At 45.6% G+C, this 26,955-nt stretch overlaps 1 protein-coding gene across 1 annotated transcript in view; it reads right to left on the bottom strand.

Moving 5' to 3' along the window:
* The window catches only part of B3glct (beta 3-glucosyltransferase), an 83,106-nt gene extending 67,029 nt beyond the window's left edge, over positions 1–16,077 (bottom strand). Inside the window, exon 1 of the mRNA XM_040751413.1 lies at positions 15,928–16,077. Coding sequence (XP_040607347.1) covers positions 15,928–15,970 — 43 coding nt within the window. The 5' untranslated portion in view covers positions 15,971–16,077. The remainder of the gene's footprint in view (positions 1–15,927) is intronic.
* Positions 16,078–26,955: the final 10,878 nt, after the last annotated feature.

The raw sequence follows: 26,955 nt of genomic DNA, 5'->3' as shown, positions 1-26,955 counted from the left end.
TTTTTTAAACAGCCACATTGCCACAAAAACATATTATTGGTTTTCTTTATTTTATACCTAGAGCACTCATCACCGTAACATCAATGAGCTCACCTAGGCTACCAAGCAGGGGGGGAAAAGGCAGAGCAATTAAAATCTTTATAAACAACCAAAAAAATTTGATTTAGATACCTTCTTAGCTGAAGAAAATTCCTGAGAAGGCAGGGCTGGTAGTACAAATTCCTACCCTCATCTTTCCTGTCAAAGCAACACAACTATCTTTGGGGTGCATTTGTTGTTTGGGGCTGCGGGGCTAATATCGTAGATGCTGCTGTTCACAAGCCACTGGGAGAATATGCAGCATCGTACTGACATTCCAGGGCAGGAGACTGAAGGAATTAAAATCATCCTCCATTCAGGATGATTGAACATTTTCAGTGCGAGTCATAAATAGGCAAAGATCTCCTTAGAGGCACACTTAGGCTGAGCATTAAAAATAATAACAACAACAATACAACACAGCACTGGAAATATGAAGCAAAATGCTAAGCCAAAAAGTCAGGAAGGGTGGAAACAAAACAACCATGAACTGTATAATGAGTTTCTCCTAAGGAGTTAAAGGAGAGCAGTGCAGGGAGGGGGTTCAAGTCCTCCAGGCAGGATTCCCAGAGGAGGTGGGCACTGTGCCAGGGCAGGCACGTGGCATAGAGTGTTCTAGGACACCAAGACAATAATGTAGTTTAAGAAGCATCACGGGAGGGTCCTTGGGGAATGCCACTGTACAAGCAGGAGACAACACAGTCACACTCAGGTCCCTCTGTCTAGCCCCTCCCCTCCCCACTACATCCCCAGACATCCACTGGCTCGCATTACCCATTAACATTTGTTCACAGGAAATCATCTAAGACATGGTCACGCTAAAAAGTAAATGACTAACACAGTTTAATCGTCTCCATTTCCAGAATGACATTTCAAAAGGCAGGGTTGAAACTAAAGCACGAGCCAAAGGGACCTCAGTGTGTGGAATTTAGATAAGCTAAGATGGCTTACAAGGTCCTGTGACTGCCTAAACGGTACAGCCGCCTCAGCCCTCCCCCACTCGGCCCAACCGTTCATTAGAGAACTCAGCACCAACTGGAAATGCATATTTGGGGACCACACAGACAGCAACATAATAACATAATTTTATTGACTAAGATACGAACAGCACACAAAAGTAGCTCCGCATGAGTGAATGTCTTCATTGTTGGCTGTGGCTGTGGGGTCTCCTCACAGGCAGCACCTATCTGATCCGGTAGAAGAGAGTTCATTGCCCACCCCCGAATTATTTTCACCATGATATGATCTATGTTTTCATGCTTTGCACACATACATGCACCTGCACACACACACACACACCACCACACAGTGTCAGTCACTCTACTAATGCTCTGATAAAACTCCATGACAACTGCAACTTATAGATGGGTTTGTTTGGGGCTTATGACTGCAGGGGTGGGGAAGAGTCCATCATAGAGAATCAATATGTGTAGTGGCTGGAACAGGAATCTGAAGACTCACGTTATGAACCACAAGCACAGGTAGACCGTGAGTGCAAAGGGTGAGAGACTAAAGATTCTGAAAGCCTACCTCTAATGACACACCTCCCCAACAAGGCCACACCTCATAAGCCTCTCAAACAGCGACACCTACAGGCTGAGACTATCAGGAGCATTTTATTCAAGCCACAGACAGATGGACAGACAGACAGACGGACAGAGACACACACACACATACACACACACAGACACACCAAGGCACACATCATTAGTAGAACAGAGATTTAACACAAATACCATTTAAGTCCTGTTTCTGGGTACTTAATATTTTGGGTTTATCTTATTTCATTTGCTCCCAAGAGATTTTCACATTGAAAAACACTCAAGGAGGAGACTGGAGAGATGGCTCACCAGGTAAGAGCATTTACTGTTCTTAAAGAGGACATGATTGCCAGCACCCACGTCAGGTGGCTCACAACCACCCATTCCTCGAGCTTCAAGGGATCTGGTGCCCTCTTCGGGTCCCCACTGGCACCTGAACACACACCTGCATAAATCCACACACAGACACAAACATATACACATAGTTAAAAGAAAATCAAATATTTTAATTAATTAGTTCATTCAACCCTCAAGGAGATATCAAAACCAGAATTATATAGTAAATTTAGATGCTGGGCAACCAGCCTAGTGGGAGAGCATGTGCTTGGCATGTGCGAGGTTACGGGTTTAACCTCTAATACCAGTAAAGAAACCAAGAAACATCATGCATGGTCACATGTTAACATCAGCTGGCACCACAGGACTCTGGAAAATCAATGCTGAGAACTAATAGACTAGAGAAACTGTGGTCAGGCTACAGCAGTTTATTTTAAATTGTCCTTTGGGGGGATGTGATGGCATACACCTTTAATCTCAGCATTCAAGGGGAAGAGTACAGTGGATGTCTGAAAGATAAGGTCAGTATGATCTATATAGTGAGTTCTAGGCCAACCAGGACTACATAGGGAGAGTCTGGATGGATAAATGAATAGATAGGTGATAGATGGATGGAGAGAGAGAGACAGAGAAAGAGAGACAGACAGAGAGAGAGAGAGAGAGAGAGAGAGAGAGAGAGAGAGAGGATGGTGCAGGAGAGGTGGAGAGATGGCTTAGCAGTTAAGAGCACTAGCTGCTCTTGCAGAGAACCCAGGTTCAATTCCCAGCACCCACTTGGCAACTTGGCAGCTCAAAATCATGTGAGCTACAGTTCCAGGGTGATCCAACACCCTCTTCTGGCCTCTGCAGACACTACACACACAACTAAACCCAATCCCCAGCACTGGGGGGTGGGGAGAGCTCCCCTCTACCGGAATCAGTTCTTATTTCGAACCTAGACCATCTTGATTATCATTGCCTATTATTAAATAAAGTAACTTTCTCATTTAAGAGGTCCGGAGGCACCATCTAATACCTGGAATTTTCTTTCATTTGACTTGTCTGCAAAGCCGGTGGGCTATGACTTGTGGGGTGGTGTCGCCTGCTTCAGAAGAGACAGCAGACTGAGGGAGGGCCTCTTTTCTACCCTGGTTCTAGGAGGCCCCAGTGCTGAGCCTCCCCTTTAACAGCCGCTAATCTTTGCCAGTGTCACTGTTGCAATGAGAGTCACACATCAGGGGACACACCGCCAATAAGCCAAGCACGCCCCACAGATCCTGCCTACGGAGACGGAGACGGAGACGCCAGGCCTTCCTGCAGAGACGGCTGAGTGTTCACTTCTGTCTCTATCCCAAAACACACGGACCTAGACTTTTTTAAAATCCTTCAAAAATAAAAAGCATGTCACCGTCTCCATCACTCTACTGTGAAATTAAAATCTCTTTCTTTCCACAGCAGAGATGACATAATACTTAAAGCGACACCGTATGGCCATTGCTTTCCACTCCTCCCTTGTCCTGACATTTTTCTATAATCTAAACCGAACAAACAAAATCGTGAAGGCACCAAATGTATTTTATAGGCAAATCAAAGCACAAAATGATGAGTCATTTGCAGAATTCCCCCCCCCCAACAAAATCCAGGTTTCTTGGTGTAAATGGGTTAAAAGAGTAAAAAAAAAAAAAACGGAATAAATAAGGTTTTTTAAAAATGTCCATTTACTTCAGCAATCCTAATAAATATTAACCTGGTATTACCAAAGCAAAGACAATTTCTCAATAGCTAAAGTGTGAAGGTCTTAAACTCTTTGTCTTAAAGTAGGTCTCCATATTAATAGAACCAAGATTTTCATTTTCACAAAGTGGGAGGAGACAGGCCACTGCTTTTGTTTTTCTTTTTTTTTTTTTTTAATTTCAGCATTTTGACGCACTGCAGATTTGGGGTATGCTAATCAGAGGAGCAAGCAGAATATATGAAATGTAAATATAAACAGAGGCTGAATAATTCGCAGTGTAAAATGACGGAGTCTGAGCCCTGCACGCGGAATGTGCCACATCTCCACGGAGTTCCTGAAGTTGCCGTCCAGGCTTTGTGTCTACACGAGAGGTCCTGTATTTTTAATGTTCATGGTTGACTGCATTCTGAGTTTAATATTAAGGTCTGGCAACTTCCGAGGGGGGGGAGCGTAAGAGGGCGAAGGAGGTGAGTGAAGGAGACAAGAGGGTCCCGTCTCCAGTTCACAACCCCCCAGCCAAAGGGGCACCCAGGAATGGCCACAGGGGCTCAATGCTCACTGTCTCCTTTCACGCCGATCCCTAGGTTTGGCAAGAGAAAACATTTCCAAAAATTTGGCTTTAGTGCCTTAATGTGGAGTTGCAGAAATATCCCAAGGTAAACAAACCATGTTTTTTATGTGCCAAACTGCTGTTTAAGAGTCATTTTCTCTTTTCAACACGAACTCTGGTGAACTGAGACAGGGGACTATATTTAAAGTGCAAATCCGGGCAGGCAATAGAAATCAGGCCTTTTTCACGATAACTTTAAATAATTCAAGCCAACGAATGTGTGAGCACACCTATAGCGGAAAGATAAATCGGGATTTCACAAGGAGCCTGGGATGCAGTTTTACGGGCTAGATGAAGCCTGGGTGCTTAAGGACCCTAAGGAGTTAACTGCAATGCCTGTGGTACACATCTCCTGGCTTGCCTGTTCCTGTAAGGGGATGGAAGACGATGATGCCTCCATGCAGGGAACTCACTTGAGCTTCCTAATTCCCAGAGTCTTCCAGAAACATCCATCAGACAAACCAAACAAAACTGAAAACCACAGAAAACACTAACACGCTCTGCCCCTTAGGGCCCAGCCTGGCACAGAGAGAATCTTGGGTAAGCTAAACATGGTGGTAAACACCTGTAATCCCAGCCCTCAGGAGACAGAGGCAGGAAGGTCATGAGTTCAAGGTTAGCTTGGGCTACATAGACCCTGTCTCCAAAACAACACAAACCAAAAGCTCAGGCAACAATGGAGGGCATACTGCTGATCAAGACAATGCAGGCTATCCATCTGTCTGTCAGATGGTTCCAAGTCCTGCACAAAAGCAGGGGGGGAGGCATAGCATCGGATACAGTCACCAACATGTTTTGTTTAGTTGTTGTTGTTGCTGCTGTTGTTTCCTAAAGCCCTGTGGGAAGGAAACCTTGGGGCTTTCTTTCTTCCTAAAGCCCTGTGGGAAGGAAGCCTTGGGGCTTGCTTGCTTGCTTTCTGTTCTGTGACCTACTTACTAAACATTTCCTTTCCCCTGGCAGCTCTGGCCACCAGGGGCTGCCCCACCCCCCCACCCCAGCTTTCTGAATTTCACTGCAGGTCCCAGGAGGGAGCCTTCCACTACAGGACCACAGCCCTAGGCCAGTTTGCTGGTTTCTAATGAATGCTTTGAAGGAACCTATTCCGTGAGCAATGCCCATGGTTCTGCAGACTCGGTCCAGAGACAGGCCATAGGCCCCAAGGATAAGCCCTCCACATCCTTCCAGAACAATCACATCCCTCCCAGCCATTGATGACACACTGAGAAGCAGTTGCAGTCTGTACTGTCAACCCAAAGGGTGAAGGGTCTATCAATTCACACTGGGGCTACCACAGAACTGACCCATGAGGGACTGAAGATGTGATGTTTGACAAAGGCTTTGGGGTGTGTGCAGCGTGTTGCAGGTGACAGCAGCCATCTTTTTCAACCTCACTCACTCGAACTCATTTGTTGAACAGATAAGAACCCTGTCTGCCCCTGCTGTGTTATGCTGAAGATGGATGCTCCCTACCAGAGGAGTCAGTCTGTCAACAGTCAAGAAGCTTGGAGTTGGCTCTCTGCACCCCTAGATTTCATGCACAGAGGGTTCCCAGTGAGATGCCAAGGAGGCCTGGAAACAGACTTCTCACACACTGCACCATACAAACCAGTGTGCCTAGAGCCTGAACACCCAAGGCATCACATGCAGTGTAGGAGAGAGGCTGGGCAGGGACACCTGAGGGAGGGTGTGACAAGGGTTAGGACACCTCAGGGAAGGGGTAACAACAGCTGAAACAAAAGTGTGAGGGGGGTGACTGGTAAGGGGGAGTACCTGTGTTGGGGACACCTGGTGACGGGGGAAAATCACCTATTCAGGGACCGTGTTAGGAACTTGAGTGTGAGTGACTGAGGTGGACACACCGGGAAGGGGGTGACTGGGTGTTAGCTGGAGGGGAGAGGCAAAGGCAGAGACCCCTGGGAGGAAGATTGGGATGGGCAAACCTGGGAGGGTAGAGTTGATAGAGTAATGGTCAATGATTGGGATGAGTGAAGGTGTTAGCGGGAATACCAGGAAGGCATGGGGTAGATGAGTATAATGAAGGGGTTCCTTAAGAACCCAGTTTTCCCCTTGGGTGGGAAGCATTTTGAGGATCTTGAGGAAGGAAATGCAATATGGGGCTGGGAATCTAGCATGGGACTGATCAAGACCCCCTGAATGTGGGTGTCAGTGAGGAGGCCTAGGTAATCTATTGAGCCTTGGGTAGTAGATCAGTTTTTATCCCAGGTATACAAATGGACTTTAAGCTCCCATCCAACAATGAGAGATGTACTCTTACCCTGGACTCTTGGGGGAGGGTCTAGGCCCTGCCCTGGATGAAATGACAGACTATAGACACCCCCATAGGGGGCCTCACCCTCCCTGGGGAAATGAGGGGATATTTGGGGGGGTTGGTGGGAGGGCACGGGAGGAGAGGAGGGAAAGGGAGAGGGACCTGGAATTGACATGTGAAGCAACCTTGTTTCTAATTTAAATTTAAAAATGAAATATATATTTTTTTAAAAACTTGAGTTGATGTTACAGACAATTGTGGGACTCTGGACACTGGGACTTGAACTCAGGTCCTCTGCAAGAGCAGTAAGCGCTCTTAACCACTGAGCCACCTCTCTAGCACCCTTTAGGAGAAAATTTTAAAGACTTCTTTAATGGATTTGTGTCCTTCAAGTTGACAAGAGAAAGGAGCCTTCGTAGAGGAGACCTGAGCCCCTGGCACTGCTTGGCTGACTATAAAAAGTAGCGTAATTCAAGGCTGAAAGACAGCATGGCCCAGAGACCCTGTGGGCTGGAAGATGATTATATTTACAAGAACAGCACATGGGACAGAAATGGGAATAAACACACACATTTACAAAGAAAGAGAATTTGCTTCTCTGATTTACATCTTGATTAAAGAAGTCACTCAAGATGGAAAAAGAAAAATTTCAACTCCAATGGTTTGGAAAAGAGATTCAAAACTATCTTTATAAGGCCATTCCATGGTCTGGAACAGAGTCCCCAAAATCCCTGCTCACACGGCCTCTCCAAAAACACACTGAAGCGGAACACAAGGCAAATATTCAGACACAAGGAAATCAGCTCTTTGTAAACCCCTTTCAGTTGCAATCATATTGTTAAGTGATAACTGCCAGGCTTACTATATAAAAACACAATGGACGATTAACTGTTGGGCAGCTTATCCAGTGCTAGAAAAAGCAGATCACGGAAGTCCTACCAGCACCGCTGAATTCATGCTGTTCATGCTCTGCGACCCTCTAAGCCTACAGACTTCCCCTTGTTTGCTCTAAAAGTCTTTACTAGAACAACTACCTGCTCTAGTTCTTTTTAAAATCATGAGGATCCCCCCAGAAGGACATGAAAATCTGTCAAATTATATATGCTGGGTAGATTTTCGTCTACTTGACACAAGCTGGAGTCATCTGGAAAGAGGGGAATTCAATTTAGAAAATACCCCCATCAGATCAGCTTGTGGGGCATTTCCTTGATTAATGAATGACTGATGTAGGAGGGCCCAACCCACTTGGTTGCCGGGGCACCCATGGGCAGGTGATCCTGGGCTGTATAAGAACATGGGCAAGCCGCCGCCAGCCAGTCTGTAAACAGCATCCTCCGTGGCTTCTGCTTCAGTTCCTGCCCTGACTGCCTTCATAACGGACAATAACCTTCGAGCCAAACCCTCTGTTCCCCAAGTGGCTTTTGGTCATGGTGTTTATCATGACAATAGAAAGTAAGCTAGGACTTCATGCTGGAACCAGTGAAAGACTTCATGGTCTAAGTTCTGGGGATTTCTACTTCCTTTCCTAAGTAGAGAAATATCCTTGACAGATGCACGCTGGGGGTCTGTTCTGTAAAAATTACACAGCTCGTCTTCAAGGCAGGGCAGTTCAGAGACATCTACATTTTACAGATGCTCATGAAAATCACCCAGTAATGGTACCCGAGCCTAGGGTGCACCAGAAAGAGTTCCCACGCCCGCTGTGCACACAGGTAACCTGGACCCCTTGTTAAAAATACACATTACAAGTCTCATTTGAAAGAGAGCTCAAAAAGCCACCTCCCTGGAAGGAGGTTCAGAGAAGGTTGGCCTCAAAGGGTAATACACTGGAGGTTTACCTGCTGTCTAGTTAAGTTTCTACTGCTCTGTTAAAAACACCATGACCAAAAGCAACCCGGGAAGGAGAGGGCTTGTTTAGGCTTCCAGCTTGTGGTCCATCCACCAGGGAAGCCAAGGCAGGAACCTAGGGACGGGAACTGATGTGGAGACCATGGAGGGAGGGACACTGCTTCCTGGCTTGTTCCTCATGGCTTGCTCAACCTGCTTTCTTACAGTGCCCAGAGTGACGCAGGTAGAGATGTTATGCACCGCAGCATTGACCACGCCCAAACAGCACATGGGGAGAAGCAGAGATAAAGGTCAAGGAAGGAGAGGTCAGGCTCTCTTGGGCTTGAGGTCGAGGTCGGAGACGGGCAGAGTGCTGACTTCAGTTCTCGGCTTCTCATGTTAGTGACCTCTCTCTCTCTCTCTCTCTCTCTCTCTCTCTCTCTCTCTCTCTCTCTCTCTCTCTCTCTCTCTCTCATAAAGTATCATACAACCTCACTTCCCTGAATACTTGGTGTGGCTCAGTATCCCTCCTCTGGGTGATACCACCCACAATGATCTGAACTCTCCCACATCCATCACCCATCAAGAAAATGCCCCACAGCCTTGCTCACTGGCCCATCCGGTGGGGGCATTTCTCAACTGAAGCTCCCTCCTCCCAAATGACTTTGTTTGTGTCAAGTTGACATAAAACTACTAGTGTGTACGGTTGCTGGTATATAAGCTCTGAAAACTGGTGGGGTCAGCCATGAGGCACTCACATAAGAAGGGGTAACTACTCCTCACTCAGTAGTGGCCTAGGCCTCTAGGTACTGGATCTGGGTTGTAATGAAACAGGCCTCTTCCCTACATGCCTGCATGCATTCCTGCCGCATCCTACCATCCGCCACCAATGTTCAGCTTCCAGAGCTGAGAGCTAACGTCTTCTCTTCAGTCCAGCCTCGTGTACATTGCTACATCATAGTTACCTGGAATCTACAATTTAGCAAATTTAGGCATTTGGGAATGTTGAAATGACTGTCATGTACACTAAAGCCTAGCATGCATGGGGACAAACAGCTAGCTAGCTACCCAAGAACTTAAAGGAACCACATGGGCTATCTCCATAATGACCTTGTCCTTTTCGAATCCTTCCCTTCATTCCATAAACGATACACAAACTCGTGCATAACCACCCTCAAGGATCGGCAGAAGATAAATTCAACATAAAGTACGAGAAGCCTTGAGCTCCTCACAGCAAGCAATAGCGCAAACAGCAATAGATCACCTTTTCGCTTTCCCAGCATATTCTATTAGAACTGCAGATAAGTCACCCCCCTCAGAGAAAACAGTGCTGTCATATCTGATATATGCAAATCTTCTCTAATAAGACTGCTCCTCTTTTTCCCAAATGCACAGTTTCATATGTACAAAGACAGCATTCTCCCCCAAAAGTCAAAATGTCTCCAGTATGCACACATTTGTAGCAAAGCATAAATGAGTGACTTTGTCAAGCCTTTCTTCCTAAAAAAAAAAAAAAAAAAAAAAAAGAAAGAAAAAAAGTAAAAAACAAAACAATAAAACTGCTCAGAATGCCACCTACAAAAACAACCCCAGTTCCTGCTCAGTAGGTGAGCTCCTGAGCTCCTAAAGCAAAATTCTTTGTTTATTGTTGTTGTTGTTGTTTGTTTGTTTCAAGATAGGGTTTCTCTGTGTAACAGCCCTGGCTGTCCTGGAACTCACTTTGTAGAGAAGGCTACCCTGGAACTCCCAGAGATCTGCTTGCCTCTGCCTCCAGAGTGCTGGGATTAAAAATGTGCACCGCCACTTCCCTGCTCTGACCCAAATTTCTAACTGTTCATCACACCTAAAACCCGAACAATTTACATGTACCCTAAATGCAACTTGTCCAGAACTCATCACCCCCACCTCCCTACCCCCTCAAATTAAAGTCAAGTTACGTAACCCACAGAACCATATACCTCAACTTCTACATAGTAGATTTTCTATTGTGTATATTTAACCACAATTTTAAAAATCCTTTATTTCTGGCCCTCCTTTAAGTGCCTACATCAGAACCAGATACTCTCTTCTGGACAGTTTCTTTCAGAAATCGGTATTTCAGAGAATGGGTGAGCTCAGTGGTAGAGCACATGTCTACCTTACACAAAGACCCTGGGGATTTTTTTAAATGAGAGAGAGAGAGAGAGAGAGAGAGAGAGAGAGAGAGAGAGAGAGAGAGAGAGAGAGAGAGAGAGAGAGAGTGTGTGTGTGTGTGTGTGTGTGCGCATGCACATGCATGCAGCATGCAGATGCCTGAAGAGGCCAGAAGAGAACATCAAATCCTAATGACTGGGGTTACTGACATGAACGCTGGGAGCCACACCCTAGTCCTCTGGAAGAGCAGCAAGTTCTCTTAACCATTGAGCCATCTTCACCAGTCTGAAGACCCTGGCATTTGGTCTCCAGGTGAAAAAGACAAAACAGGAAATGAAAAGATGACTCATTCTTACCCCAATCCTCTCTGGGCCCACTACTCCAATCAGTCATGGCGTCTGGAAGCTCCTCTCATTCTTTTCAAATAGGCTTAAGAATTACCATATGAAGTAACGCGTTTCATTATGGCATCTTCATATTCATGCGGCATTATGCTGCTCTCTGAGTACTATACCCCCATGTCCTCATGAATCCCTCTAGTCCCTGTCTCTCAGGACAGCCAGAACAAGCTTCATTAGGTGGCAGTCAAGTCATGCACAGACCTTCAACCAGGCCACCCAGGAGGCTGCAACCTGATAAGCAGGCCCGAATGTCTTGCCTCCTCTTTTCTTAAACTCTCTAGCCTGCTGTTCTTTCTCTACTTGAATTCTTCACCCCCTTCCTTCCCACTGGTATGCTTGCTTCTGCCTTCCAATTACCTGATTTCTCCTTCCCCTTCAGGGTTGAGCTTACAGTGCCACCACTTCCTCCAGGAAGCCTTCCTTGATCTAAAGGTTTCTCAAACCTCAACACTATCGACATTTGGAGCCCAATAACTAAAGTGAGGGCAGGGCAGAGCTGTCCTGTGCCTTGTAGGATGCTTCTTAACAGCCATTCTCAACCTGTGGGCCGTCACCGCTCCCCCTTCCCCCGAGGGTCAAAAGACCCTTTCACAGGCATCACCTAAGAGCATCAGAAAACACGGATATTTACATTATGATCCATAACAGTAGCAAATTACAGTTATGAAGCAGCAACGAAAATAATGTTATGGGGGGAGGGGTGGGCACCACAACATGAGGAACTGTTAATCTGTTGCCAGTAGCCACACCAGAACAGACAGAAGTCAAAGACCTCCCTGAGGTATGTTTTCAAAGTGACCTGAACTTAGAAGGCAGCAGTTAGTTTCTGGTTTAATTACTGATTGTTACTTTCCTTCCTACACAGCCATTGACACAAGAGTGGGGCTAGCTCAGTCTTGTTCCTGGGATATCTCAGTACCCAAGGCACAGTAGGTCCTCAAAATTTACCTTTGAATAATGAAACTCCAAATAGTCTTTCTGCTTATTGGTCTTTTTAATGATTTTGAAAATCAACTCCATTTAGCAATTCAAAGATGTTCCTCCACTGTATGTGGTTTCCTTGGGGACTTGGGGAAGAGCATTGAAGTCATAGTATTACAGGGTTTGACTGAGCTACAGGGTCAAGTCCATGACCAAGTAGATTATGCAAACTTGCTGGGGGTGGGTCCCAAATGATAACAAATCTATCTGGAGAATTAAAAGCACTGCCAGGGATATCTACAAGTGGCTTAAGAAACAAAAGGGGAATTTGCAAAATAAAAAAAAATTTAAAAAACACAATAAAGCAAGAAAAACGAGGGGAAAAAAGCCCACACACAAAAGAACTCAGAGTTAGGTTTGACTCTTTCTGTCTTCAAATTTCTGACTCACCATAATGAAAAGAATCTGAACAAGACTTGGCTCAGAAGAAAAAAAAATTCAACCCAATTTGGCAGGTGCTAAGAAATACAATCTTGGCTCACTCAGAAAACAGACAGGGATGGGAAAGATAAAGCTAATAGCTATTATTTCACCATTGGTTCAAATCATCTTCTCCACAGAGGTATCAATTAAGATTGAGTTTGGCTGCATGTAATCTCCTGCAATACAAGGCTGCAAGCAGGTGACAGACGGGGCTGGCGTGGCTCTCTGAATCCACCTCGTACCCAGGCTGTTTCCTTCCCTCTCCTTGCTTTCCATTTTCAAGGTAATCTCATGGCCAAAATGTGACCTTCAGAGCTCCAGCCATCCGATCCACTCAACCCAACCAGAAGGACGATGAGACAAGCCTTAAAAGATCTATATCGTGGCTGCACCAAACACTTTAAATGGGCATCCCCGTAATCCTCACAGATATAGCCTTGGTCACCCCAAATTGCAAGAGCCACTGAGAAATATCTCCTGATGACATCACCCATACCCCTCCACCCATCCTTTTAAACCCCATATAATCCAAATAAGCCTGGCTAGGAAAAGAAGAGCCAAAAGCTACAAGGTAGCTGACAGTCTTTTCTATGATGGATTCAGTATGTTAAAACTGTGTACCACAGCAAAATTTCCAGGGGCCTATCAAGTCCAAACCTTGAGTTCTGTATAAAACAATGAAGGTTCAAAGCCATGCAGCTAATGAATGGTAGCCAAGAGTCTGTAAATCTCACTCTGGAACTCATTCCAGACACTAGAACTGGATCCGCCATGAATTCTGTCTGCATACACAAAGGTTTAAAATAAAATTTCTATATTGACTCTCCTCAAAAAAGAAGAAATAAACGTGCTAGTGTGTGAGGAAACTGCCCAGTCAGACACTGTGTGGCCACTCCTAAATGGCTGTGTGTAAACCTGGTGGTGGTGGTTCACACTTTAACCCTAGCACTCAGGGGGCAGAGGCAGGTAGATCTGTGTGGGTTCGAGGACAGCCTGGTCTACAGAGAGTTCCAGGACATCCGGAGCTGTTACACTGAGAAACCCTGTCTCAAAAAAAACAAAAAAAAAAAGGGGGGGTAGGGAGTGGAATATAGGGCACTTCTAAACCATCAGAATTATTCAATGACTCAGAGCTCATGTCTCCCAATAGAATCCTAAGTGGGGGTCACATCTTTAGACGTTTTGTTGTCTCTCCCCCTTATATCAAAGTATAGAACAATAAACACGTAGCCTGAAAGAAAGAAAGCACCCTTACTCCTGAAGTCACTTCACACAACCCAGGATTCTCACAGGGACTTGGATTTTTTAAGGTTAGTTTATTTTTATTACATGTATATGAATAATTTGTGTGTGTGTGTGTAGTCTGGATGTGTACCACATGTGTGTGTGGTACCCATGGAGGTCAGAAGAGGGCATCAGAATCCCAGGAACTGGAGGTACAGATGGTTGTGAGCTGCCATGTGCTGGGTCCTGGGAACTGAACCCTCTGGAAGACCAGCCGGTGCTCATAACCACCGAGCCATCTCTCCAGCCTCTCACAGGAACCTTTTAAGGAATTTTATGTCTCATTTATTGTGCTTATCTAAAGACTTCGTGAGGTTCGGAGGCATCTCTAAAAATGTGTTGACATTTTAGTTCATTCTGAATGTCCTTTGCTATATTACAAAATCAAATATCCCCTTAAGGGCATTAAAAAGTAGACACAGAAATAACTAATGTAGCTTTCAGTCTATACGCTGCATCTGTGATATACAAATATTATTATTAAATGCAATGCTACAAATAGAATGCTAATTTCAGCTACCACCCACCCATTTGGTTAACTGCAAACCCTCCAGGCAATGTGGCAATGGAGGCAGCCTGGTCACCCAGTTTCCCACACTCCTGCCTGTTCCTCTCCCAGGGCTCCACAGGGCTCTCATCCACCAATGAGCTCTGGCCAAATTCCCCATGATCAATTGCCACTTTCTGGGTCCAAGGTGCCCTAACATTTTAAATTCAGTGTTGCCAAATTAATCATGTGAGTGAACAATTAATTACGAGCTAATCTAGCTCAATTTTCTCACACTTAGTGAGCACCTGAAGAAATGCCAGGGGTATTCAGAGCAAAACAAAAAAAGTCCCTATTTGGAAAGCATAAATCCAAATAAAAACGAGCTGTCAAGGCTCTGTGAGCTAAGTCTTCCCTTAAACTGCACTATTCTGCCATTTCTAAAAATCTGAAATTCTGCCTTTTCAGAAACAGGAAACACAGGTAAGTCAGGGTCAGAGACAGGATTATAACGACAAGCTGAAAAAAGTCTTTTTCCCGTGCTTTCAAACTTGAACAAATATCATAAAAAGTCATTCACGGTGACTTTTTAACTTTTTCTCACATCATCTTAGCTAACGGGGAGGAACCACCTTCAGGAAAACCGGGGACTGCCTGAGACCAGTTCTCTGATTTTCGCAGGGAATCCTCTCATAGGCCCCAAGGCTCAGCAGGGCACCCCTGGTCCCCCTCCCTCTCCTAGCCCAACCGCTTTAGGAAGAAGGCTGGTCAAGTTTGTAGGATCCTGGGGAGGGGGGAGGGGGCCCGGGAAATTGCACGGGATAAGGATACAGGATGGGGGACCCCAAGGATCACAGGGGGCACCGTGGCGCACAGGGTGTGCTAAGGGCTGAAGGTTGTGTAAGGCTGGGTGGGGTCACAAAAGACTCACTGTGGGGCGCACAAGGTACTCAAGGCAGGACAGAGAGGGCATGACTGGAGACTTGGGAGGCACACAGTGGGACACAGGTCATGCACAGCAGGGCATCCAGGGTGCATACGGTTGAGCATGGGAAGGGGATACCCATGGCCGGACGCGGGCTGTGCCCAGCCGGAGGAACTAGGACCGGACGCAGGGGGTGAACAAGGTGGAAAGTAGGACGCACAGAGAGAGGGATTGGGGTATGCACCGTGAGGCGGGGTGGGGGATACACATGGATGGGAGTGGCCGAACACGGAGGGACTCGGGATTTGCACGGCGGGGCGCGGGATGTGCATAAAATGGGGCGTAGGGGTTAACAGCTAGGGGGATGCGGTGCACACCAGCATACACGAGTGAACAGTTGTGGGGAGCAGGGGGTGCTCAAGGTGAGGAGTACGGGGTGCGCACCGCGGGACGCATGGGGTGCACACAGTGGGGCGCAGAGTGCCCACGGCGGGCCGTGGCACGCAGGCGGTGGGGCACGAGGTAGATACGGTGGGGCGCGGGATGCACTCGGAGGGACGTTCGGTGCACACTGCGGGGCGTTGGGGCCGCACAGGGCGGGGTGCACATAGTGGGGCGCGGGGTGTGCACGGCGGGAAGCGCGGGCAGCGGGCAAGGGCGGGCACGGCGCGGCCTCTTGCAAAGTTTCTAGCAGTTGCGCGGAGCAGGCTCCCGACCCTGCCGCGCCCTCCCCACCCGCCCGCCTGCCCCGGCGGAAGAAGGCGGAGATGGAGAGGGCGCGGGCCAGGGGTGGCGCCGCCAGAGGGCGCTGCGACCGGGACGGGGCGGGACGGGGCGGGCGGCAGCCGGAACTGCGCGGGGGCGGCCAGCAACCCCGGGCTCCCTCCCTAAGCCGCGCCCGGGCCGCGCACTACTTACCCGCAGAGCAGCTCAGCAGTGCCAGCAGCGCGGGCGGTCGCATCCCGGCGGCGGAGGCTGCGCGCCCTTCCCGGAGCCGAGCTGCGCGGACGCCCTGCGCGCCTGACCCTTCTCCCGCTCCCCTCCTCCTTCCCGGCGCCACGCCGGCTCGGGCTGCGCCCTCTGGCGGCCGGGAGCGGGAGCGCCCCAGTGTGCGCTCTTAGCAGCCGCGGATGTAGGTGGTCCTGCTGCCCAACTGGACCGCGCCCTCCTCTGGGCATCTGACCTCAGGGTCTCCTTTCTGCCTTTATGCCCTTCCCTTCCCGGTCCTTCTTTCCCCATCCCCAGCAGATCACTCACTCCCCTTACTGTGCCCAAAGTGAAGGAGGAAGGATCATTTTTTTCTTCCCTGCTAATGGACTATATTCTGTTTTCATAAAAAGCAAAATCGATAATTCAACTCTTAATATTGTTGGCACCAATGTTCTTCTTTGATGAAGGTGTTTTTAATCAGCTCAACTAATTTACTTAATACCCTCTTTTTAAGTGGAATTTGATCAATAGCTTTGGCCATAGTTTTGCTGTTAATAGATGTTGATGTAAAGCTAATTTTTTTTTATAAATGTAATTCTGTGTGTTCACCATGATGGAAGAGGGGGATACACTTTTATTCAAAATACCCGATGGAAATGAATCAATTAAAAATACAGAGGAGTATAGTGATGTGGGAAAGCCTCATAAGCAAAGTCCCTTCTAGCATAGAGCCATGAAGGGTCTCCCTCCCATATAGGAACAGTTACTGCCTGATGGGCTTACCCAATACATTGTTGTTGGGGAAGTCCTGTGTATATGTTAATAAATTACTGCTGGCCAATAGGAATCTAGATAGGTGGGGCTAGGAGTCCAGGAGGATTCTGGGAAGAAGAAACACAGAACGTTCGAGATGTAACACCATGAGGGTAGGAAGCCCGGAACTATTCTCCGGTAAGAGAAATACTTAGATTAACAATTATGGGGTAATTACATAAGTCAGAGCTAGCCAGTAAGAAACAAGCAAGGCCAACAGCTTCATAATGAATATAGCCTCCTGTGTGTTTATTTGGGACTGACGCGGCTCTGGAACCAAGCTGGCGGGAAGGCTTCTCTCAAAGGAAAAGACTTCTCATAACACATTGTACTGGACTGAAGAGGGAAACTCACAAGAGAAGAATTAGAGGATGCTTCCCAGAAATCAGGCTTTCTCTTGTGTCTCTGAGGACAGGAATAAGACCAAGTGTGCACCCTTGGCTTGAGTCAGGGTTGCCTTTCATAGGACAAATGGATTCAATGGACATTCTCTGCCAATCACGGGTAGAAAGACTCTCAGAACAAGCCTACTCATAAGGACTTTGACGGTCATATTTCTTAGATTTGATGCATCTACAAGTCAACACTTGCAGACTAATGCCAATCTCTTGACTAAGTTCTTACATTTAATGAAGAACAGCATTTAATCTTTTCTAAATCCTTGACTAAATTGCTTTTTCTCCTTGACCCTTCTTGGAAATTTCTAAAACTTCTAGATAGTTTCCCATTTCCAGAGTTGTCTAGCTTTCTCCCCAGGAAATATTCTTTCCCTATGTTAGACACCAGACAATATAAGCAAGATGTAAATTGAGGGAAGAATCTAGTAGCTGAGTAACTCAACTAAAGACTATACTTTGGTGGCAAACACTTTGAGAGCTTAGTGGATTGGAGTTTCCATCGGAATTTATCCTCAGAGTCTGGAGAGATGGCTCTGTAGACAGACTTTCTTTTCCACCACCAGCCCCAAATAATGAAATGAAGACTTCTTATTAATTATGAAATCTTGGCCTTTAGCTGAGGATTGTCTCAACTAGCTCTTATAACTTAAATTATATTAATCTACATTCTGTCACGTGGTGTTACCTGTCTCTCATCTTGCACCTCCTATTTCCCCGTCCTTCTGGCTGATAGCTCCACCTTTCTTCTTCCCAGAGTCCTCTCTGCCCCCGGAAGACCCACCTAATCTCTATCTGTTGGCTGTTCAGCTTTTATTACACCAATCATAGCAATATGTCTTCACACACTGTACAAATATCCCACAACATGGCTCAGTGTTTAAAAAGCATGTACTACTCTCCCAGACAACGCGAGTTCTGTTCCCAACGTGCACATCCATTGGCTCATAACTGCCTGTAACTCAAAGTCCAGGGTGATGTGACGCCTCTGGCTTCCACAGGCACACACACATATGCATGCCTACAAGCAGGCTCACACGTCTATATAACATTTATTTTAGTTATATGTAATTGAAATCAATAAAATACAAATGTTTACCTAAAAACTTCACCATGATACAACACTGTTGTACTCCAGGACAAGTGTGGGAAATTACACTGTAAGGACAGGAGCAGATCCTTTACGAGATGAACCTGCCCATCTTCTGCCCCTCTACAGAGGATGATAAGCGGCTCATCACATGCTCCATAGCTCACGTTTGAAAAAGGACTGTCTTTCAGTGACTCTGGTCCTATGATAAATACACTCCCTGGAAGTCCTCTCCTGATCACTAGTAGAAAGACCCCCAGAGGAAAGCTGCTCACAGTGGTACTGACAGACACATGATGAGGCTTGCCTGTAACATGAGGGGGGCAGTTCTCCACAGGAAAAAATAAATCCCCAACATTCCAAGATGGTGACAGGGAGAAGAGCGGGTCATAGTTCTATTTTCTTGGGATTCTCTCACCTTAATCTGCATTGTCACCCCCACACACACAAGTTGGCTTCTGGGATTGCCCAACTTTCCTTGTTGGAGGACAGGGTAAGAAGCACAAGGTAGCACAAGCCATCTCTCCTTGAGGACCCTACAGAAACATGATTGGAACAGGATTGTGGTTTTTAAAATAATTAAAATTTAAGTAATTTAAAACAATCTGTTTAAATACCTAAGGAAAATAATGCAAATACATATTCATAAAGTCATTGGTAGCCAGCAGTCTAATTAACAACTTCTCTATGGATGGTTGATCTTAAAGCAACACCAGGTTCTTAAGGCAAGAGTCTTCATTCAAATAACAGTGTACTATTGACTGATGGAGTCTTTGCTAGGCCCTGAGACATGTACTTGGAACTGAGCCCAAGAAATCCCTAGTCCAGTTAAAAAGACACAATGTCCCTAACCTGCCACACAACCGATGATTCGGCACAGGTAGGTGGCAGGAACACGTTGGAACACAGAGTAATATATGGCACCTGTCAAACCCTTTGGAACTCATCAAAAAATAGAAGTGACTTTTGTGTAGCTTCTTAAAAGAGAAATAGAAAGTCTCTGGGCTGAGGGAATGAGGGGATCTGTCTGGTCCCAGGCAGAGGTATGGCATGCAGTGAGATGGACTAGGAGAAAAACTTCTGGATCGGCTCCCTCCAGCCTGCTGCCTCTCTCCTGTGAGTCTGAATGGCCCGGCCCTCAGGCCTCCCCCTGGACAGTTTCAGATGCTTGCTGTCCTTCCAGGCCTGGTTTCAATCCTGAAACAAATTAGTAACTGGCACATCCCGGGAGGTCCATTCTTTTCCCAAACCAGGAAGTGTCTTTCTGAGTTATAAGGATACCGAAGGATTATTTCCCAAACAAAAGTCAGGCCTGGAATCTGAAGGAAGACTAGAGAAGCAAGAAGTAGTTCTTTAAGGCTTCAGCTTATTAAATCAGACCTGCAATATAATATTTAACCACTGGCTAGTATAGTGCTTTTCTGTCAGGACTGCCAGCACTCAAATAATGATGTGGAGACTTTAGTAGTTATGGAACTTTGGCCTTTAGCTTAGGCTTGGCTCAACTAGCTCTAATAACTTAACTAACCCATTTATATTAATCTGCATCCTGTCACGGGCTTGGTGCCTCTCTTCCAACTTGCACCTCCTGTTTCCTCTCCATGTCTGGCTAGTGACTTTGCCTTTCTTCTTCCCAGAGTTCTCTCTGTTCAGAAGCCCCGCCTACACCTCCTGCCTCTAGCTATTGGTCATTCAGGTTCTTACTACACTGATCACAGCAATATGTCTTCACACAGTGTACAAATAGCCCGCAATATTTCCACTTTTTGTCTAAATAACAAGGAAACATTTTAACTCAAACATAGTAAAACTATATACAATAGGATCAATTATCAAGTAAGAATTACATTTACAATGTCAGTCCATTTGTATTTGTCAAATTTGGAGGAATTATTTTCCTATCTTGATGAGTCTAAAGTTTTACACCTAAACCATTTTTATCATAACTTGTAATATCATTCTAAAAATATCTGTTTAGACCTTAAAACATTTCCTTAGATAAACAACTTAATCTTTTATGTCTCTCAACCTTATAAACTTTACACCTCTTTGTGAGTTTCTTTTCTGAGTTTGGTAGCAAGGAAAACTGTAGCTATAACTATCTAGTCTTCATCCCCACCAAAGACCTGAGGAGGATATAATATCACCTGAGTGAACAGGAAGTACAGAGCAAGAATCTTCTAAAATTACAGAAATGACAGAAACAGCTGGCTGCCTGGACAGTCACCCAAGGTTCCTCTGCATTGTTGGAGCATGCATCTTCAGCCTCTAGTCCTGGAATACCTGGCAGGCTTTTCTATGAAGCAGGAATTTTGAAGGACTTCCCTACCTTGTCTTGGCAAAGTTAGGCAGTCACTTTCATTTGTGTTCTGCTTGTCCAGTTTGTACAGCATACTGTCAGCAGTTGAGGAAAGGGCAGTCTCTTGCCCAATCGCTAACTTTGCCACAATAAAAGCAAACTCCGTATGGAGGTTCTTCAATTCCCAGAATCCTTTTCTGAAGCAGACTGGTGCTGCCAGGAGCAGATGTGCCTCACTGTCATGAAAAAAGCCTTGTGCTATTAAAACACCTTAAATGCCATATTCTGTTGGCATACCTTATATGACTACAACTTTGATTGTTATAGATGACTAACTACTAATCTGCATTTCTTAATTATTCTAAACAGTTTGCAATAATAGCTTTCAAGAACTGTAACTTTACATTGCATTTTTAAATGAGCTGAATAGGTACAATACCTTAAACAATAATAGAAGCATATATACTGTATAACAAAAAAAAACTTAAATTTGTATCAATATACAAAAATCCATACCAATATAAAATATTTTAGATTAATAGTTTTTTATTTAAAAACAGATTCAATAATTAGATCCCTGAATCTAATCTCATTTGCTCAGTTTTCTCCCTGACCATGACCAACAACAACTTGTAACAAACCCCCCTAAATGGAAATAAACATCCATAATCCATTGAGTGGCCAAAAACCATCCATCCCACCTCTTAGTAATGTAGGCATTGTGTCCCCTAGATTGCTTTCTGTTGTTTGGGGGTGATGGAATCTCTAGGGGACCCTGAGAAAATTGGGACAGTGGTCAAGTCCTGGGAGAGCTAGCTGTATTATTTTTGTTTAGTCTCTGTGTGGTGGGAAAGCATAGAGCTTATCTGAAGTCCCGGCTGGAGTAGTCTGTGAGGCTGTACCATCTCAGCTAGCAGCTTCAAAGTTTTTCTGAATGCAGAATCTTGAGGAAACTATAACAGAGGCATTCTGAGAGGTTGGTTCACCTGGGCTACTCCATTGGTGTCTGGTCCTTTTTTCTGAAAACACATAAACTTTTAAAAATTATATATATATATATACATTTATATATATATGTAGTAACAAAAGTATGTAATGTTCATTGTGCAAAAGTCAAAGATTTTTTGTTTTATGTTTGAGCACGTAAAATGCATCTGCTAACTTTAAAAGTTTGTTTGGAGTGTATAGTCAAACCTTTATCTATGCCATAGGAAAAGATGACACGCAATAATAGTCATGAGGACTCTGTAGCCATTAAGATTTATCATGTCGCATCCAGTCTCAGAGCTGATACCATAGTAGAGGTATCAGCATATACATCACCTGTCCTCTAGTCTTTCTTGGTTTCTTTTTTCATTTCTGCAGCCAAGATTTTCAGGAGGTCTCCCTCAGTAAAATCTGATCTTTAGTCATTTTGAAAAAGTCCACATCTTTTTGTTTCCTGTGGAAACAAAAGCAAAACCTCTCCCCAATGCCCCATATTCTCTGACTTCTATTCTGAAATCGAGATGTTTTTTAAATACATAGGTTGGCTTAATTGAACAGTTTCCGTTATCCAATGTCTCTCAGAAGCTGTTGTTTTTTATCATTAGCATTTAAAAAGCTCACAGTCAACAAAGCACCGTACAGGATCCAGACACCCTGTGTATTTTCCACCTTTACCTGACTTATATTTTTATGTCACTTTATTCTCTCTTTAAAGACTGTATTATCTTTAAGTATTTATTTTTCTATGACTGTCCATACACATTTCTTTTCTTTCTTCAGCATCTAAGCACATTTTTAAGTACACTGTAACCTACTCAGAGGTTCCCTTGCCTGGACCTGACTTTACTAAGCACCTGCAGTTGTGCACAGAGTTCTCTGAAAGTGAGCCAACCCTAAACTGCTAATCAGTGGCTAGGCCCTCCTCCACTTGCACACAGCCTGGAGGCTGGCTCCACCCACTTTGGGTCAGTGAGGGTGGAGCTTCATGCCTGGGACCCTGAACTGGACCTGTCTATCCACCCCAGCTCCGGGAAATTTCTGGGTTCATACTGTAGTAGACATTTCTACCTAGTTCCCCACCACTGCGTAGCACACCACCTGCTCATAAATCCCATTCAAGTGCTTGGTGGCCTCTTAAAAGAGCCACAGCTCTGTAGTTCACTAGCACTGGGCCTATCCAGGAGACCGTGGTCACCAGAAAGCTTTTTTCAGACCTTATGTGGATTTATGTGCCCCACCCTGGGTACCAAATGTAGTCATACATTTTTGTCAGCACCGCCAGCCTGTAATAATGACACGGAGACTTTAGTAATTATGAAAGTTTGGCCTTGTCTCAACTAGCTCTTATAACTAAAATTAACCCACTTACATTAATCCACATTCTACCACGTCACATTACCTCTCTTCCATCTTGCATCTCCTGTTTCCTCTCCGTGTCTGGCTGGTGACTCCCCATTTCTTCTTTCCACGTTTCTCTTTCTGCCCAGGAGTCCCACCTGTATCTCCTGCCTAGCTATTGGCCGTTCAGATTTCTATTACACCAATCACAGCAATATATCACACACAGTGTACAAATATCCCACAACAGGCTAGCCTTCCCCTCAAACCAGAATCTGCACTCTGGCCAGATAACTGGGGGATCATCTCACCGAATGTCTTCACCTTCAAGATAACAAGCGGGTCGTTAGCCTCCATGGAAGAAAGACAGGAAGATAAAGACCACACTCATGGCAAGAGCTCATGAAAAAGACTAGAATGCTCTAACATTCTCTAAGCCCAAGGGCCTCATCTCACTTTACTTCCAAAGTTATTCAAAAATCATAGGCAGACACCTTCTGTCAAACCAAACACTCAACCAAGATTCCCACCCAAAGAGTTTTCACCAAGGGATTCTCACTGCCTAGCAACTCCAGACCAAGAGCCAAGAAACACAACTCAGATCATCATCTCACCTCTAAAGGAATCCCAAACAAGCCCCAGAAATCTGAAGGCCTTTGACATCAGATTTTCTAGTCTCTTGATGTCCCAGAAGTGTAAAGGAGTCTGTCCACGGACGAGCCAACTCCTAGGACTTCTCATTAGAATTAGATGATCCACTTGGATATGTTGTTCTCCTTCCCAGAGTCAGGCCCCTGCCTCACCCCGATGGTTATAAAGACCAGGGATCCATCATGAAAGGCAGGGGCATCAGGAAGTGAGGTATGTGGTCTACTTATTCCACAGTCAGTGTGAAATTCGGTGCTATTGCTAAAAGCTAGCTGGTCATTTTATACCATCTGCTTGCAGATGTAGGATCTTGACTAAATGAGCTGGCCAAAATTAGTGGGAATCATTTTCATGCATCCACGGACAAACACTCATAGAGAACTGTGTGTGCCGGGCTCTTCTATGTCCTGACAGTGGGAGGGGGAAGCCCTATCCGGGTGTATCATACCCTGTCAGGGGGACCAAGACACACAGAGTGACCACGAGCCCATGATGAGCACACATCCTTCGAGAAGCCTGGGAGCAGAGTGATATGGAAGGGATGAAGGAGAAGGAAGTCATGAGCCGGGGTGGGGAAGGGCTCTCCTGGATGGCACGGTGACAGGCAAGCTGTGGCAGATAAAGAAAGGCATTCCAAACGGGACAGGCAAGTGTTGACATGTAAGCTGGAAACCGTAACCATCCAGGCACAGATGAGTGATCTCATAAGGAACACCAAAGGGAAGCTGGCTAGGGCCACACCCTGGCTTCCTTGCCAAGGAGGTTGACCTTTGTGGAAGGGCACTGAGGTTGTTGGAGAGGCTATACTGGCTGCCAACAAGAACACAACTTTCACCATGGGCCCATGGCTCTTCTGTCATGTGTCCTAACCGCAGGCTCTGTCAGAGAAGTGATGAGTGAATATTTCACGACATGATGAAGTCACAGATGATGCCCATGTGTACTGCGCCCGAATGAATGAACAATGCCTGAGAAAATCAATTCAGTGGCAATGTTATGGATACATATGAGAAATACATGCCACAGCCAAACATTCTGGCAGTTACTTCTAAGTATATTATTTCATTTAACCTTCACCCAAAAAAAAATCCAATCCCAAAGACATAAAAAGATCATTCTTTTTTTTTCTTCTAGTTTTCCTTTGAGATGAGGTCTTACTGTGTGTGTATCCCAGGCCTGCTGGGAACTTTCAATCCTTCTACTCAGACAGACTCCCACTCTCTGGTTTAGTAAAATGAATCTCAAAAGGATCTAATACCAGAAGCCAGAACTGCCTGTGATGACAACTGTGCTCTTTAGTGGGTCAAGAGTTGTAAGATGGGCCAGGCATTGGTGGCACACGCCTTTAATCCCAGCACTTTGGAGGCAGAGACAGGCAGATCTCTGTGAGTTCGAGGCCAGCCTGGTCTACAAGAGCTAGTTCCAGGACAGCCTCCAAAGCCACAGAGAAACCCTGTCTCGAAAAACCAAAAAAAAAAAAAAAAAGAGTTGTAAGATGGAAGGAAGGAGTCACTGCGACAGTGTGACAGAGGTCAGACCAGTTGTGAGTGGATACTGGCTGGCACCAGTAAGACAGCGCAGAAGGGATCGACGGAGCAATTGATTAAGATGGGTCTCTGCCAGAAGAATGTGGAGAAAATGAAAGATTACAATCAGCGCTAGCACACGAGCAGGATGCCTTCACAGTTGGTGCATGGCGATGCTCTGAGCGCTTCTCATGTACCAGGCACCATGTTCAGTGTGTTACGCGCACTTTTGTTACTCTCCCATTCAGTTTGCCAAACAGTTTCACCCCCGTCGTGTTGTCTTAGATGGGGTAGTGTGACGGTTGGTTTTCATAGTTAACGCAATCTCGACTCACCAGTGTACAGACTCTCAGTGAGGGACTGTCTATGTCAGGTTGGCAAGTGGACAAGTCTGTGGGTGACTGTCTTATTACATTAGCTAAGGTGGGGAGACCCAGCCCACTGTGGGCGGCACCATCCCCTGAGTGTGGGTCACAGACTGCATAAGAATAGAAAGAGGGTTGAGTGCTAAGATGCATGTGAGTATCCTCTCTGCTCTTGACTGTGCTTCGAGCGCCTGCCTTGACTTCCCCACAATGGTAGACTGTAGCCTGGAACTATAAGCCAAATAAACTCTTTCCTCCCAACTTGTTTTCGTTAGGTCCTTTCCCAGCAACAGAAGCAAACCTGGGATGACTAAATGATTTCCTAAGAGGATGCCTGAGACCACTTCAGAGGATCCGGGTTTGCAAAGTGCAAACCATTTTTTTTATAGCAATGCTATTGTGTTAGCTTGTTCTGTGCAGGCTTTCCCAGCCATGGCACAGAAATGAAAGCAATGACAGAGGCAGTGACACCAGGCTGGACCAGGAAAGGGGTGAGGAGCCAAGTTGTAGGTCCTTGATGAAACAGTGGAAACCATTAGGTTTATTAAGCTACACCCTTGAATACACATCTTTTTTCCCCTTATAGTTTGTGTGACAAGTTGAGAGGTAAACATGAAAGCCCTCTCTTATAGCTAGTGTGAGGACCCTTGATGAAGCACAAGTTCGATTAGTTGCTTATTTCTGGGAAAGTTTGGTATGACTGAAAGAAAGGCCAAAAAAACAGCAGTGATTTGGGCTTAGAACCTCAGCAAACATTTATATGCTAAGTAAATAAGTAAATAATAAACAAAGTGAGCCTGTCATTTCAAGGAAAACTGCTGATAAAATTTGTTGCCAGTGATAAAACACAAACTTCACGCAAAATTGGGATTTTGACAAACTTGTATATCTGCTGCTGAGAACTCAACAGCTTCCCAAACCTTAAAGATCTTGTGATGGGATCAGTGGCCACATCCAAAAAACAAAAATCTGAATTCTTCATATCACACTGTGAAAAGCATCAGCATCTGAACAATCACCGTGCTTCTTTGCTATGTGACGCTGCTCCTGGGGAGGTGTAAACACACACCTACCCACCCTAGAATCTGAACAATCACCGCAGTTCAGGGCTGTGTGACGCTGCTCCTGGGGATGTGTGAACACACACCTACACACCCCACATATGAACAGTCATCATGCTTCAGTGCTGTGTGACTCTGCTCCTAGGGGATGTGAACACACACCTACTCATCCCATATTGGGAAGCCATAGCAGACCAAAGCCCAGATACCAACAAACCCCGACTTGGTGAATCAATGAGTTTTATTGGGGTTACTTACAGGGCAAACGTGAGGTGTTCCTTATAGGAGCAGAAACAACTCACAGACAGCTGCGTCACCAAAACCCAGCCAGGGGCAGATAACAACTCAGACACCTGGAGTGCACTGGACAGCCTACAGGCAGCTCCATGGGTTGGGACATGTCTTTCAGGCAGCTCAGGTGACCTGAGGCTCTTACAGGAAGCTTGGCCTGTCTCTGCCCCTTTCAGGCAATTCTACTGATCTGAGACTCTAGG

The sequence above is a fragment of the Mesocricetus auratus genome, unplaced genomic scaffold, assembly GCF_017639785.1.
Source record: "Mesocricetus auratus isolate SY011 unplaced genomic scaffold, BCM_Maur_2.0 Super-Scaffold_100008, whole genome shotgun sequence".
Taxonomy (NCBI): Eukaryota; Metazoa; Chordata; class Mammalia; order Rodentia; family Cricetidae; genus Mesocricetus; species Mesocricetus auratus.
Note: the sequence above shows the minus strand (reverse complement) of the source record. Positions and strands in the feature narration are given on the sequence as shown.